The following is a 16,585-nucleotide window of genomic DNA, read 5'->3' as shown; positions in this document are numbered from 1 at the left end:
ACACATTAATGCTTGAGAGACCTTCCTGGTGGTGCCTTTATATACACAGAAAAAGAGTGAACTGGAGTTGAGGTAGGAGAAATAGAGAGGCTTGGGGCTGTTGTATTCCTTCTGATGACCAGTGGAACAGGGGAGCCTAAGAGTCACTTGCCCTTGCAAGTCCATCTGCAATTATCTTCTGGGTTCCCTGTCACCTACTGTCACGTGGGACTCAAGGTCCAGTAGCTATTAAAGGAGAGTTTGATAATGAAAGTTGATTTTCCATTGGATATGACTGTGTTGGTCTGAAGCACAGGGGTGCTCTGAGGGGCTTGATGGTTCTGCCTAGCCCCTGCTTAAACCACAGGAACTCACAGTGTCTTGGGAAGTTGTGCACAAGCCTGTGTTTTCCCTTGGCTGTCTGCTCTGAATGAGCTCTTCATCTATATGTAGGAGAATGGATTTACTTTGGGAGGTTGTTACAGTGCCTGGCAGGGCAGCCATGCACACGTAGCTTGTTTCTGTGCTTAACGTGCTCCATACTAGAGAATACAAAAATATGAAGGAAAACAGAGTTTGTCACGAGTAATATGTAGTACATCTTGTGGTTGCTATTGCTATGGATGACCGATCTTGCTACTCTCCCTTGTGGTATTTTACAGTCATAGCTATGTACTTGTTGGGCTGAATCAATGGGAGTGAATTGGACCTGCAAATTGAAAACCACATATGAAACCACATATGTATGGACTGAAAGCTCGTACACAGGGGACCATCTCAGCTGTTGCTCTTAAGAGTCCTTCTAACTGTGGAGAACAATGATAACTAGAAAGCTTTCTGGAAAAACTTGCCTTAACACAAGGGTGTAGAAAGCATGAAAAAAGACGAATGCATTCCTGTTCCACTGGCTGTGCTGATGCTCCTCGCCATTTGGCTGTTAGAGGGCTGCCTCTGAGAATCTCCGGTAGTTCTTTGTACAATTGTATCCTCTGCCTCTGTCCTATTGAGCATCTGTTTGAATGTGCCCTACATGGAGCCTTAATGTTCTGAGCGGATTGGTGGCAATGTCCCTGCGTTTTCTTTGTAAAAAAGACAAAGGTTTAAACACAGATCATACATGTAAGAGATTAATTTAACATGACCTGATAGAGAAATACTGTGCTGGCTTTCTGCCTGTGTCTTGCCTGTGACAGGAGTGCTCAGATCTCACTGAGGTTTGCTGGGTAACTTGATGAAGGTCCAGTCATCAGAAAGGACTTGTCTGGCTTGGAGTCCACTAGGCCAGGCACTGGATTCCACCTCTCTTGGCTGTGAGTGTGGAGATCAAAAGACTCATCCATCCCAAGACACTTGTGTGTCAGTAGGGCAGGGTCTCCTGCAAAAGAAGTTATGTTTGGAAAGCATGTGGTGGAATTTGACCAAAATTCGTTGGGGTTTTGTTCTGGACCACAGTCTGCCAGTGTAACAGCTCTGGAACAATGTAACCTGGGAGACTTTGTTTCCATAAAGGAGTTGGCAGCCACACAGCATTTATGTTTTTACAGACATTTCATTAATACAATCTTCTAAAATGGGGCTGAGTAGAAATCTTCTACCACCTTTGGAAACAAGCAGCAGCTTCACAGTAACTGCTAGAATGTATGTATGTATGTATCTTCTATGAAATACTGTCTTTTGAGTCAGCTAGATTTTGGTGGGTTTGGTCATGTACCTCGTTACACAACGGGTACTTTGTTACTAAAATGTGCCAGTTTTAGCTTTCTGCGGAAACCTGATTGAATTCTGCTCACTCGTAATGGAGCAATCCCAAATTGAGTATTTAAATGATTTGTCTGATGTCAGTGAACTTTACCAAAGTACCTGCTTGAGCAGTTTCACCTTTGGTAGCTCAATAGAGACAAAAGAAGAACTTTGTTAACAGAAACTAAGCTGCTAATTCTCTTAATGCTTTCTAACACCTCTGAGCTAACAGACGAAAGCATATTGCATGCTTAAGAACAGAAATGTCACAAAAACACAAAAGTTAATGAGGCTAATTTGAGGCCTCATAGGTTGTCCTGTTCCTTGAGTGACAGCGCAATAACAGATGACAGCTTTCCTGTGGTCTCCTTGGGCTGTGTCTGTATGCTGCAGGATTTGAAGTGTCATTGTCTTGTTAGACTTCTACAGAGTCCTCACTGTGGGAAAGGAATCAAAAAGCCAGTAGAGCAGAATAATCTAGGCTCGGCAATATCCATTCTTTTGTTGCTTAAAGCTTTCTTAATGGAGAAAGGGTACTGTAGCTTGTGCTTCAGATGGCAAGGATAGTGGTGTGCAGAGCAAGGACCTAACTGAAGTGTAGTGGAATAATGGTGATGAGCTGACCTCTGCTTGCCAATATGGTGGTTTTGTTTCATTTAGTAATAAGGCTGCAAAAAGGGCAGTGGAAGTTTAAGAAATTTGTAGGGTGTGGAATTGTTCACACAATTCCGTTTTAGCAGCATGGTCACCCTTTTCAGTCTCCCTGTGCTCAACTCAGTAGAGGTTCACTGAGGGATAAGCCCTTGCAGCCAAAGTATGCTACACTTAGTCTTCTCAGATGAAGTGTTCTCACCAAGAAGAAAGAGCATTTTGGTGTAACATATCTTATAAAAGCCAAGTGCACCAAGACAGAGAATTTGATGGCAAAGGTATATTTTCCATATACCTGGTAAGAGCATTTGGTTGTCTTCTCTCCCAGTTTTGTAGCACTATGGAAAACTTCAGCAAAAATCTGTGGGCTACTGTTAGAAGGAAAACTATTCTTTTAATTTGGCCTAGTGATCCCATTTGATAACTCAGCCAGCTGTTGTGTAGTTTTAAGTTGTGTGTGTACAAATTGTCACCATCTTGCCAATGGCAAAGGCATTGCTTTAGCTGAACCATGGGGCAAGGTGAAGGAAGTTTTTACAATAATTCTAGGAACAATTCCTCCCTGTTTAATTGTCTTTAACTTTTTGCAAAGACCGGACAAGACACTCTGGCAGTCATTGAGTGCTGGTGCATGAACAGCTTGTAACTGTCAGAGACAAAAATTGGCAGGATGTTTTCAGGAGGTGCACCAAAAGGAAGCAAGCCACGAGTGTCACATTGCTTTTTCATTTGGTTAAAGCAGGCACTGGCACTAAATTCTGTCCAGCTGGACAGGAGTGTAGAAATACAGAATCCATTTGGGGATTCTTTGAGGTTATTTTGGGAGGTATTTATTGAAGTCAGAAAAAAAAAAACCAAAATGGTTCACAATAAAGAGAATTGTCATACAGCAAACATACAATGTGCATGTCTGCCTGGTGCCTACTTGGTCGCTAAGGTAGGTTATGATTTTGGGGATCTGCTTTGTAGGCCAGTAACTAAAATAGGAATGAGTTTTGTGACCATCAGCCTAGGCATTCCTGTGCCTGGTGGCTGCTCTTTTAAGCAGGGAAATAAGAATTTCATTTTAGGCTTTGATCTTGCCAGGTATCAGCCACCCTGCAATTTTTATAAAAGAAATGAGGATGTTTTATAAACACTGGTATAAAGTGAGAGCATTGGATGAAAATGCTGTACAAATCTAGGGGTGTTGCTTTTTGACTTTTCAGTCAAAGAACGTGGGCATAGAAAAGATCACAGTTGGAGAAACCTTAGGGCCATTGACTTCACAGTGTTGGACTTTCTGCCTTTCTGTCTGTAGGCTTATACTTCTTGTCCTAACACTGTAGAGTCTTCTCAGAAGTAGCAGGCTGTTGTCTGTGTGTGTATTGAACTGACTTTATCTGACTGTTGCCCGCATACAGAGATGCTGAGGATGCTGATGCTGTTGCACTTGTCCTGTTTTGCAGAAGGGATGAGCTGCATGAATAAAGATCATGGCTGTGCCCACATTTGCAGAGAAACGCCCAAAGGAGGAGTTGCCTGTGAATGCCGACCAGGATTTGAACTTTCCAAGAACCAGAGGAGCTGCATTTGTATGCAACATTCTGCATATGCTTATGGTTTCCCAAAGTGAACAAATAGTGTTCTGTTTGCAGTGATAGGGAATTTGGTATGTTCTAGCTAAACCGGGGTGATACGCCTAAATTGTGTGCGTTTGCATTAAACCAGAATCAGTGGTTTTGCTGGACTCTATCACACCAGTCTGTTGGTTGCTACAGTATCTGTAGTTTGGGAGTTGAGCTGTCAGATGGGAAGTTCAGCTCCACAAGAGAGCTCTGCAGTATTTCAGTATCACAGAGTTCTTCAAGCAAGGGGCATGTTAGGAAGGTGTATTGGATGGTCAAATGGAGACAAAATTGTACCCTGTCTTTCAAAGATGTTGGAAGTACTTATGAGATCTAACATCTATTTTCTTCTTAGTAACATGTAATCATGGAAACGGTGGCTGCCAACATACATGTGATGATGCTGATAACGGGCCTATTTGTGGATGTCACCCCAAGTACATCATGCATGTGGATGGGAAAACCTGCCTGGGTCAGTATACAGTGGAAGGAAGTGGTTTTCTGTTGATGACTAACTCTAGAGTTGTGGGGCATTGCTGTGTGTGCATGATTAATGCACTTCATAATAGTATGGCTATAAAATGTCAAGGAATCCAAAACTAAGAAACTGGCTAGTGCATCAGTGAGTTGATTGGGTCCAGGCAACTTATGCTTACATATGTAAGTAGTTACCTAATACTACTGCAGCCAGTAATTATCACTGGTCCCTCTGAAGCACAAGGCCTGGCACTAACCAAGGAAGATTCCCTTCCCTCTAGGGTATTTGAAGTTCAGTTTCTTGTACAGCATGAGACAGAGAGTGTAACCAAGCAGTACGTCTGTTAAAAAGAGAACTCTGAATTCAATTAAAATACAATTTTTGCAAGGCAGTTATCCAGTAAAGAAAGCAGTCTAAGATTTATAAACTCTTCCAGTCTCTGGAAGAGTTTGTTGCCTGTTGATTGAAATCAAATGCTCAGGCATAACTGGCTGGTCCTTTTATTAGTCCATGATAGATGGTGGTAGTGTGTTTTAACAGAACAGTTCATGACAGTTCAATTAGTTCTTTCATCTTGTTGCTGTTCACCGCATCCATAGCTCATCTTCTGTTTTGTTAAGAATACTGAAGCAAATGTGAGTTGTAAGGAAGCAACAAAAGCAAAGTATTCTCATGGTTTTGACTGAAGGGTCTTCATGGTTTTCATTACTACTTTTTTTTATAATTTATTTCTGCCTAGTCAGTTCAGACTGTCTCTGATAATTCAGCACGTGATGCAGCTGTTTGCATGTGTGTATGTATTGGATATCAGATGAGGCTTCTGGTCAGGGCACCTTTACTCATTTGCTTTTTTCATGTTGCTTTCAGAGAGGGAAGAGGCTGCTGTTGAAATTTCTGAGGGGAACACTACATCAGGAGCTGATGTGGACAAGAGGGTGAAGCGACGGTTGCTTATGGGTAAAAGTGCTTGTCCAAAATAATTTTGCCGTTTGCTGAAATCTTTTAGATTGAAGAATTTTTTTTTTATTGTAACCATCATAGCTCGGGGCCGAATTCTGCCTCAGATACTCCACTCCCTTTTAAGGAAATAACATTATTCCAGAACGTATAAGAAATTATCTACATTGTTTGTGATGGTCAGTAGGAGGTGTCAGGAACTTGCCCTTGAAGTAGTGTATGTTTCTGTGGTTCTAATTTATCGTGGGAATGCAGTACAGTTCCTGCTGTGCTACAGTTTTAGCCAAGTGATTGTGGAGGAATTACCTGCTTCTCTTCAATTGAAAGTATACTTCTGCATGGAAGAGAATTGGGCCCAGTAGTGGACTGCATCTAGAAGGGCATGTTAGGATAAAAGGCCACCCTATTTTCCTACAGCTGTTCGCACCCGGCCCAGAATGCCAGCCTCTGAGGGTCTGTCACTGCCGGGAAGGCACTGGCATGAGAAACAGCAGTGCTGAGTGTGACCAGGTGTCTGGGCATTGGTGGGAAGTGTCCACGGATCAGCCAGGATTGAGTGTAGGCATAAGGCTGTAAGTCTGACAGGAACAGACTCGTCATCAAGGCGTGGGGATTTGTGTCCAAGGGTGAGAATATCCAGAGACAATGTGTTAGTTTGTAGAGTCTCTGCAAAAAAACTGGACATAGCTGAGGCAGGGATTTTGCCAACACGTGCATTTAGTAGTTGCTCGTGTATACTAGACTAAATGTGGTTGAATAGCAGTGTGCTTGGAATAGTGCCTTGTATCACATGACATTTCTTGTTACAATTATAATATCCCTGAGTAAACTTCAGCTTTATCTTGTTGGCTAGAAACGTGTGCAGTAAATAATGGTGGCTGCGATCGTACGTGTAAAGATACCTCGACTGGAGTTCACTGCAGCTGTCCTGTTGGATTCACACTCCAGTTTGATGGGAAGACATGTAAAGGTGATTTTATTTGGTTTGTGGTTTTTTTTTTCCACTTGTGGACACATGCCTACTGACACCTTGCTGTAAGGTGTTCATCTTCAAATGAAGGTAATCCAGTTCCAGAGGAAAGCCAGTGTATGTAATCCGATCTAAGAAAGGACTGCAGCCGAGGTAGATGCACGGTTCCATCGCATCAGGTGCATCATGTGCAGGGAATCTCTGCTGCTCTGCCCTTCCCCTCACCACTTCCACCCCTCCTGCCAAGATGGCCTCATTTTTCACAGATGAGGGTTGGTAGGAGGTAATACAGGTCTGCGGTAAAGTAGAGGTGGGTGTGGAGATTCTTACAGGCATACACAGTCCAATAGTCTGCTATTTACCCACAGTCAGCTGGGGATTAGAGCAGTCTGTAAGTAAATATCGGTGTGCAAACAGCGAAGCGTGAGTAGAATTATGTATGCTGGTCCAAGCAGCTCTAATGATAATTAGAGTAGTGGAAAGGAGCAAAGGGACATTTAGGTCGTACATTAGAATATGTTTTCCAGTAATGTATGTTACTGGAAACATACATTAAGTTGAGATTGTTCTGCTAGGTAAAAATGATGGAATTCCCATGCCTGAGTCGACTAACGTTAGAAAAAGAACTCATTCTAATGTTGGCATGAAAAGGACAAGGTAGTCCAGGAAGTCTCCTCTGTCTGAGATTTTTGCAGGGCTTAGGAAGAGGAAACGGAGAGAATGTTTAAAAAGCTAAAACCTGTTAGAAAGCGTCTAAGTCAAAGTGTTTCCAAGCAAAACTTAGGAAAATGGTCTTTTGTGAATGCATGTACCCAAATGTAACTGACAGCAATATGTTAAATGAAAGCAAATAGCATTGTCATGGGGCTGAATGGGCCAGATCATTTTTAAAAGCTGGATCTGATCTTCCTTAAAATTTGTAGTTTTTGTTTCGGGGCTTCTCCAGCCAATTGGACATGACTGTTTTCTGGATCTGGCAGTGGAAGTTTGTTGAATGTACTGTGTATATTTGCTGAAACACTTTTTTTGTTACAGATATTGATGAATGCCAGTCCAATAATGGAGGCTGCGATCATTTCTGTAAAAACACTGTTGGCAGTTTTGATTGCAGCTGCAGAAAAGGATTTAAATTATTAACAGATGAGAAGTCTTGTCAAGGTATGTGCACTGGAGAGGCAATAGAAGTAGAACAAATCAGCACAGCTTGGACATCTACTGCAATGATGAAGTGATAATGGACTCCAGAGTCCATACTTCTGTCTTAGTTTAGTTTTGTTTTGTTCTTTCTGAAACAGCTGTTGAGTTAATAAAGTTGGCATGATACTGTTGTAGGAGGTATATTTAATGGAACAGTGAACTATTTTCTGGAAGTGACAGGGATAGCATCATATTAAAAAGCTCTTTATGAAGATAATGCTTCCCCCCCTTCTATTAATGATCTTAAAATAATTTACAGGGAAAAATAGACGGTATCTCTCTGTCTATCTTACTGACTAGTTCACCATTGCAGTGAAATTATTTTTCTTAATGGGACATTTAGATGCCATGAGTTCATTATTTAAAGAAAAAGAGATACCACATATGATCTGTGAAATTCTAGGCCTGTAGACAGAGTGGAATCACTATTCCCTAAAGCAATTCTTTCCCTAAAACATCATAGAAGCATTTGATGTGTAGGATGACATGGATTTCTCCTATGAGACCTAGAAAGCATATTTGCTTTTCTATATGATGGCTTGTAAGTATAGAGTTAGCAATTCTGTTTAAGCTGCTTAAATACATTAAAATATAAACATCAAAATGGTCTGTGGTTTTGGAAAAGCTACAGTATGAAACAATGTAAAGCCAATCAGCCAGCTGGGAAGGTGAATAATTCCATTGCCTAGACAACCAGCTGACTTTAATGATGAATTTTAGAAAGCTGAACTGACCAACAGAAAATAATTTTCACCTGGCTTCTTGGTGCATTCTTATCCTTTCTAAATCAAAGGAGGACAAGTATTTATATGGAACAAACTGAACATAAAAATGTAAGATTTTCAAGATAGGTTGTTTTTTTTAATGCAATTTGTTTCTGAATGTATTTTAAAGACTTCCATCTCCCTTTTGTCCCTGTCACTTCTGTTACTTTCCTTAGATTGTTTCAAAAGTGGTATCTTGAAGTGTGCCAAAGCCTTAGAAAAAAGAACGGCATAATGTGTCGGTGATGTTAAGTGAACCTTTTTCGTGTCTTGCAATGTTCTTACATGGCATGCATAATGTACTAGCACAGAAGTTTTCGGTGCTTTTTGCTTATAATAAACATTCAGAGTCTCAGGAAGTGGTCCCATTCAATTCACTGGGATTATGGTTAGGCTATTATACTAACTGTACTTTACAAAGAAGATGTGTGCAAACTTATTGTAATGCCAAGGAAAACCTTCACTGGAGAAAACAGGTATCTCAGCAGCTTTTAGAGACAGACATTGAAGTCTAAATATACAGTATAATGGATCCGTGGAAAAATTGACCAAATTACTCCAGTCATCTGTCTTAAGGTATATCTCAGAGAACACCGATTTTTAGCAGATTTAAATCAGGCATGACATATTCATATAGAGTTGTCTTTGCTTTCATTTATGGGGAAAAAACAAAGTCAGTACTTTCTTTTGTAAATCTATTTCTGCAGACCTCATGTAGACTTTTCTTAAAGAAATAAGAGTTTTGTCAGCATTTTTTTCTCCCGTAGAAGAGAAATAATTTACTTTAAACGTAATTGTTAAAAACGTAGCAGCAGTGTTGAGGTTTGCCAGGAAAAAGTTTGTTTGGCAAACTAATTGTTCTTTTAAAAGTTGTCATTCTGTTATGTTACATTATTTGCTTTAAAAGAATTTGCTTAGTTTACATAAATCTGCACATAGCTGTGTCCAACTTTGTTAGCTCATCAGTGCTCCCTTGTCAGGCTGAAAGATGTTGATGTATCCTTTTAAAACTTGCAGACATTGATGAATGCTCTTTTGAACGGATGTGCGACCACACGTGCATCAATCATCCAGGCACCTTTGAGTGTACTTGTAACAAAGGATATGCTCTCTATGGCTTCACACATTGTGGAGGTGAGTTCTAAAAAGACACTACAGGCCATGCTGATAGGGTGCTGTTGCCACAGGTCTGACTAGTGTCTGTGCAAGACACAAGCCTATGTATATGCAATAGGCATATAGAGTAAATTTTACTCTTTTCCACGATAAGGAGACACAGCAAAAGTAGAAACTAATCCTGCTCATTTCTGTCTTTGCTCAAATGATTTTCCCTTCCCACTCTGCACCCAGAAAGCACCTATGACTGTTAGAACAAACTGATGCTTCTTGCACCTAGGTATGAAAGCCATAATTTGATAGATTTTTTTTCACATGCAAAAGTCTCATTGACTTCCATGAAAAGTCAGTAGAATAGGAAGCTCTGGATGACTTAGAAAATTACAGTTTTGCAGGTTGCCTTTGTGAGTATGATAGATCTTCATGTGATGTAGATTGGAATTTAGCCGATATAGTACCACTAATTTACATTGGCCAAGATTAATACTCTTAAATCTTGTACTTCTTTCCTACAAGAAAAGTTCAAAGAAAGAGAAAGATGTTCACAGAAGCCCAAGGTGTGTCAAGTGTGAATATTTCTGTGACACATTCCCAGAATTAACATCAGGAAACATTAATAATTAGACACTAAAAGGAATTAAACATGTTTTATATAAGCTGTAGGCAGGACCTTACTGACTCCATATACTTACTTAATTCTGAGTAAGACCTATTTATTTCTGAGGCAGAATGAGCACACTTGAACTTGGAGATAACAATTCAGAGATCCCTGTGTGCCTGATCTGTTCTAGCTTCTGCCTCTAGAAAGTCTGCAAAGATTTTACAGGGCTATAGCATCGCTGTGTTTTATCCTCATGAACAGGGCAACCTGACTTAATGGCGAGTAACATGTGTTCTCGTTGCCAAAAGAAGTCTCCTGTCATTAATTCCTCTGCATTATTTCCATTTCTTTTGGCCACCAATGAGGGAAAGGAACTGTAATTTTTCTGTTGGCTGCTAAATGTCCCCTTCCTATCATATGCCTGTGCAGAAGATGTTAATCCTTGTACCATAGTAAGTCCTTCATTTACTGGCATTCACAGGCTGTGTCAAAGCTGGTAGGGATACTGTGTATACACCTTCTGACCTATATGGAAGAAGTCACTAAGTGCTGGAGATAATAGGCTGTCATTGCATGCAGCATCCTAACAAAAGGTCAATGAAAACCAAAGATTTGCGCCGATTTTGTGGTACCTTAGGCACGAGTACCAATATAAAGTGTTCCCTTCTTTCTCCATTATTCCTCTGCTGCTGATTCCTACCCCTGCAGTATCAGTTCTGTTAGTAGCATGCTTTTCCCCTGAAACCAGCCCAGTTTTGTAATCTTTTTCACAGCATTTTCTGCCAAATTTTTACCTATCTAGAGAGGGGAACAAATGGTTGGGGGAGAGCAGTGGCAAGAACTTGTATTACCATTGAGAAAAGTCTATGTAGAAGTGGGTACCCTTAGTTGCACAAACTTCGTGGGACTCACTGGGACTTCCAGTAGCTTTCTTGATGGCTGCTTTCTAGGTTTATGTATAATTGCTGTAAAGCTGCTGGAGATAAGCGAAGCAGTCATCGGTGTGGATCTGAGAAGCAGAGACGCAGAACTTTTGCATTTCCCTTTGTTGAATTTCATGAGATTCCTGTCGGCCCATTTCTCCAGCCGCTCAAGGTCCCTCTGAATAGTGGCACAACCATCTGATGTATCAGCTGCTCCTCCCAATTTTGTATCATCTGTGAACTTGCTGAGGGTGAACTCTTGTCCCATCATGCAGGTTTAGTGAAGAGGATAGTGTTGACCCCTGGGATACACCACTGGTGAATGGCATATTCTGCACCAGCAAGCAAGTTTGCACCAAAGGCAGTATGTTGTATTGTCAGTGGTTTCTCTGTTGGCATTTATTGGGTGGGGCAAGGCCTCAAAATTGGATAATTGGCCACAAGGGACAATGGTGATACAGTGGTGTTGTTTGCCCACATGGAGTCAAATAGTGTTCCACAGCAGTTGTATCTGAGCACTTTGGAGGACTGAATCTTGACCATGTCACCTGTATTTATTCCAAAATAGAAATATTAATTAACCAGACACAGTGCAATGCAGGCTTGATTTCGTCTCCTTTTCTTTGAGTTAATTTGTTGCCATGTTGCTGAGGCTTTTTTTTTTTAATTATGTGGTTTAAGGACATACCTAACATCTCCACTTTGACAACATTTGATCAATTTTGACATTTATCAAAGGATTTCCATGAAAATGAAACTTATTGCAAGGTGGGTATCCAGATAGCATTCCTAAAATCTTTTCCAAACCCTGCTAAGCAGTGTTCGTGTACATTTACCTAGTGGAGTTAGGATACAAAACTTTGGCAAGAGTAACTTTTAAAAAGTACTTTTACCTTTCTTCCATAGATATTAATGAATGTAGCATCAACAATGGTGGTTGCCAACAGCTGTGTGTGAACACACTGGGAGACTATGAATGCCTGTGTCATTCTAACTTCAAATTACACTGGAATAAAAAGGATTGTGTTGGTAAGGTGCCTAGTAAATACATTTCTACTCCTGATGTGTCTGATGACCATGATGTTATAGTCAAATCCGAAAGTCGTGATCCCTCTAGTTAAGTGGTACTAGTCATCGTTCCTGGTATTCCACTTTACTTTTTAGTCAGGCATGATAGTACTGATGGTAAAACTGGCAAAAGCAAGCAAACACCCCCACCCCCCTGCAAAACAGGAGATACTTTGAGGGGTTTTGATGCTTTCTTTCCTGTGCTTTTATCTAGCTCATTCTTCTATTTCCTTTTGTTTCCCTGCATGAGAAGGTTTCCTGATGATGGCTTTACCTGAAAGGAAATTACTTATGTTGTGTGGTCCTCCAGTGATTTTACTTTGCTTTGGTTTTCTGTCTCAACAGCATACTAATTGCATAGGTGCTCTCGGGTACCAGCTACAAAAGCAGCTGTATGCTGATTTGTTAGTAGAGTGTATATAGGTGTTTTACTTCTCTCGTGAGTATTTGTTTTATCCTATTTAGAGATAAAGGGTCCCTTGCCTGATAATATGTCACCCAAAGTATTGCTGCACTGCATTAAGAGTGGTGGGAGCGATAGATGCTTCTTAAGCTGCTCTTCGGATGTCCAGGTATTTTCTGGTAAGTCAAAAACAATAAAAACAAGCATATGATGCTGTAGAGAGTGTTAAGAGTAGCAAACCTCCTAACCCTAAGAAGTAGATAATCAACAGGGACCTTTCCTCTTTCACTACAGAGAAAGGGCTAGATCCCTGCCAGTGTCCCAAGAAAGCCCCCCTTTCCTTGTCTTTTATAACTACTCTACGCTCAGATTCCCCTCTCATGACAACTGTCTTTTTGAAGCTGGAGAGGACAGGGCAGAATTCTCCGTGCTCCCTGGGCCATTCCTTAATTGGCCCTGAGAGCCGCTGCTGAATGGGGTGAAGGCATTCCAGCCCTGCGTGGGGTCTGAGATTTTGCTCGCACAGCCCCTCCACCCCACAGGACACAGCATGCAGACTCGGCTGGTGATGATGAGACAGATGCTGCTTTTCTTCCTGAACCCTTTAAATAGACAAGCTCTAATGTGGGGTATTTTATGAACAACATTGTTGAAAAAGGTGAAGATGATGATGCCATTCAACAAATTAAAAATGTCTTTTGTACTATAGGACTCTTCAGTCTGTGCACAGTGCCTGTGTCTTTACTGTCTGTCTGTATGGTCTATCTGTTAGGAATACAAGATGCCTACAGCCTCACCTGTGGCAGGTCATCTCAGCTTAAGAAAAAACAACAAAATACAAATGCATCCAGCTGGCTGGGTAATCACTGGATTTACTGTTGCATGATTTGACTAATTTCTTTTAATAGATAACTGTGAAATGAGGGTGTTTCTGTTGACTTTCTATTTTCCATCTCCATTATACTTCTATGTTTTCTCCATCTTCTTCGTGATTGCAGTTCATGATTACAGCAGGAAGTTCCCTTGTACTGCTTCAACAGCATCACTCAAACAAGGACTTAAAAATAAGGAAAGAGAAAAAGATCAGTAGTGAAATAAACAGCTAGGCCAGGAGTTCCATGCCTCTTTTTAGTCATTCAAACTGGACAGTGTTGGCAGGATACACTAAGTTTAGGTTGAGCTGTTGGACAATAAAGTTTAGAAAGCATTTAAAGCTAAACAAATAAGAGGTGCTATTTCATATAGACATAAACTACTTTCTGAACTGGTTTGGAGAATCTCCTTCAATTTCAGCTACCCTTTATTTTATTTACCCAATAGCAGATCTCGACTTGATTTTTTTTTTTTTTTAAATTTAATACAATTATCATACTTTGTTCCAGTTGTGAACCAGCTTTACAGCAGGAGGAAGCTGGCATCTCTTTAGGCTTTCTGTCATGACTGCTTTTTCACTTTAGATCAGCATATTTTTGATGTCATTGTTATGATGTAACATTAGGGTTATCTAAATTTTCTATTACTTTTTAAAAATAACATGTCATTGTTTCTTCCTGAAGATACTTCAGCCATCAAGATAAGTGTAACCTTTAAATTAAATGAAGGAAAATGTAGTTTGAAAAAGACTGAGATGTTTCAAGAAGGTCTGGAACAGATGATACCAGGTATGAATATAAAAATGCAGGTAAGCAGGTTAGAGCCATAGCTTAGGGGTTATTAAGTGTTTTCCTGATACGACATACACCATAAGCAAAGCACAGAGGACTGCAAACTTGCTGCTCTTCACTGCCCTCGGGAATCACACTCCTTCCCAGCCATGATTCTTGTAATATTTATTTCAGATCACAGGACTTCCCTGTGACAATCTTACAATCTTGCTAGGAAAGCCCTTCTCCTTTTTTGTTTGTACCACTGCTAATAAATTCTCCTTAAAATCAACCATACTTTTCATTCTTTTGATATCTTCCTTTCCTTTCTCTATCCCTTCTTTCAGTTCTTTCCTTTCTCACCTCTTCCTTACTGTCTGATGCCTCAGTGAAGAACCTCCTGGCCTTTTATGCTGACTCTATTACCGAAGGATTATTCCTCTTTTCTCTTGTCTTCCTTTTACTGTACTTCAGCAGCCCCAGATGGACACTGAGGTCAGCTCTTCCATCTGTTCCAAGGCAGAAAGTATAGCCTGGGAATTTACAAAGTCAGCAGAAAATGAGGAGGAGTACATTTCAAAAAAAAAAAAAAAAAAAAAAGAGTTGGGGAAAGAAGTCACTAAACAATATGATGAATCAGCATATCAGTTTGTCCTTAGAAGAATAACAGTGAAAAACTACACTAGATGCTCAGTGAAGTGTTACATACTCCAGAACCAAAGCTTATTCCAGGTGTTTTCTTTAAGTAAATCTTATCACCTCATTGAAACCTTGAAAATGGTCTCCAAATGTCCTGTGTATGCAGCCACTACTTAATTTAAACACCATTATAAGCTAACACACTTTTCACATGCTTCGTAAGAGTGCAAAATTTTTTCTCTCAAGTAGCCTGCCTGGTGCAGGCAGTGTCATGGTTTTAAGATTCTTTGCATAGTGCAAAGGCAATTCATTAGAACCTGCTAGCAAAACCCAGGGGAAGCGGGCTGAGCACTGCAGCCAAGCTTGCATCCTACCAGTGAACCGTGCCTCGGACCCAGTGTAATGCCAGAGTCTCAGCCTGACAGTACATGTGTAGGTGCACTGGAGTCATGATTCTACACGAGGGTGCACCAGTTGAGAAACTGGCCAAACTGTTTGTTTACTGGGTTGTGGAGTTAATAATTTGCTTCCCTTTAACTCTTCATGACAACATATGCACTGAGCACTAGTGAATGTTCAATAACATAGCTGGCCAAGCTTGTGCTTCCTTTAATTTTGTTCATACAGAGAGACATAATTCAGTAATGGAGAGCTTCCACTATGTAAACCTAACATGCAGCTCTGGCAAGAAAGTTCATGGAGCCCTCAGTAGACTGACAGCGACTAGAGCAATTTTTATCACTGCGGACTTTGAGCTTGAAACAAGCCGAAAGGAGGTGACAGGTTGGTTGGAAAATAATCCAAGGTGCGGTTTGAAGCTTCTTGCTGTTTTGCTCCGTAATTTCTGTATTTTTCGCTTCTATCTGTATGTAAAATGATAATAAAAAGTATCTCCTGTTTTGAAAATGAATTTTACTGCTTCAAAAAGTCAGGTATGGGGATAGTTTCAAAGATCAAAGAGCTGCCCATAGATTAAAGTCTGGTGGTCTGATTATTTTTCTTCTAGCCTGGTGGTGCTGTCCTTAAGGATTTCAGACTTGTTCATAGAAGTTGCTTTCTCAGTGATTTGACTGGTTGGTCTTTTGCATTGGGTGGAATTTCGAGCATGGTCACTTATAGCAGCTTTCACCCTTGATACTTTCCAGATACATGTGATGTGCGCTGTGCTCGGAAAAAGACTGAAAAGAGGTTCCGTAAAACCATTCGAACCTTGCGGAAGACAGTCAGCAGGGACCAGTTCCGCGTTCGTGTCTCTGGCATGGACCACGAAGTGGCCAGAAAGTCTCTCAAGCTATCAGAGCCGCAGCAGTCTTGTGGTGCAGGACAGATGCACGTGGGTAACAGATGTGGTAAGCAAATGTAAATTAGGAACAAACCATTACATGTGTTTTACTGTTTCACTCGGGTCTAGTGAACTTGAGGGGCTTGTGGGATGCTTGTCCAGGAGAGAGGAAGGCTGCGTGTGAAGAAGTAGAGGTTACTACTTGGGCTACTGAGATGTGCCCCTCTGTATTTATTGTTGGCAGTTGCTGTGTTATAGAGTAGAATAAGGGCTCAGTGCATTGCACTTTGTTATAGTCGATGCACAGCCTACAGTAACCTCAAAGGTAGAAAACATGGGAGTAACATCAGGCACCAGTGACCTCGACATCACCAGTGTTATTTTTAAGACTACATTTAATATCCAGTGTAACACTGTGTTTCTGAACTTGTGAACATTTCATCTCTCCCTTGTTCCAAAGAAAATGCTGGGCAGAATTTGATAGAGTCACATTCCCTTTGCTGGTTAATCTCTGAGTCCCGGAGAATCTTCATGGCAGAGTTATAAATTCATGGGGAATAGGGAGTT

At 40.8% G+C, this 16,585-nt stretch overlaps 1 protein-coding gene across 1 annotated transcript in view; it reads left to right on the top strand.

Annotated features, from left to right (window-relative positions):
* Window positions 1–16,585, top strand: part of SCUBE2 (signal peptide, CUB domain and EGF like domain containing 2) — a gene marked incomplete at its 3' end in the record, with an annotated part of 40,985 nt that overhangs the window by 8,568 nt on the left and 15,832 nt on the right. Inside the window, exons 5-16 of the mRNA XM_082000741.1 lie at window positions 3,819–3,944; window positions 4,333–4,449; window positions 5,323–5,412; window positions 6,266–6,382; window positions 7,418–7,540; window positions 9,361–9,477; window positions 11,890–12,012; window positions 12,517–12,633; window positions 13,227–13,313; window positions 14,011–14,115; window positions 15,364–15,519; window positions 15,882–16,085. Of these exons, the coding sequence (XP_081856867.1) occupies window positions 3,819–3,944; window positions 4,333–4,449; window positions 5,323–5,412; window positions 6,266–6,382; window positions 7,418–7,540; window positions 9,361–9,477; window positions 11,890–12,012; window positions 12,517–12,633; window positions 13,227–13,313; window positions 14,011–14,115; window positions 15,364–15,519; window positions 15,882–16,085 (1,482 nt within the window). The remainder of the gene's footprint in view (window positions 1–3,818; window positions 3,945–4,332; window positions 4,450–5,322; window positions 5,413–6,265; window positions 6,383–7,417; window positions 7,541–9,360; window positions 9,478–11,889; window positions 12,013–12,516; window positions 12,634–13,226; window positions 13,314–14,010; window positions 14,116–15,363; window positions 15,520–15,881; window positions 16,086–16,585) is intronic.

This window comes from Phaethon aethereus (genome assembly GCF_964289735.1).
Source record: "Phaethon aethereus genome assembly, chromosome: 5".
In the NCBI taxonomy this organism is placed as follows: Eukaryota; Metazoa; Chordata; class Aves; order Phaethontiformes; family Phaethontidae; genus Phaethon; species Phaethon aethereus.
Note: the sequence above shows the minus strand (reverse complement) of the source record. Positions and strands in the feature narration are given on the sequence as shown.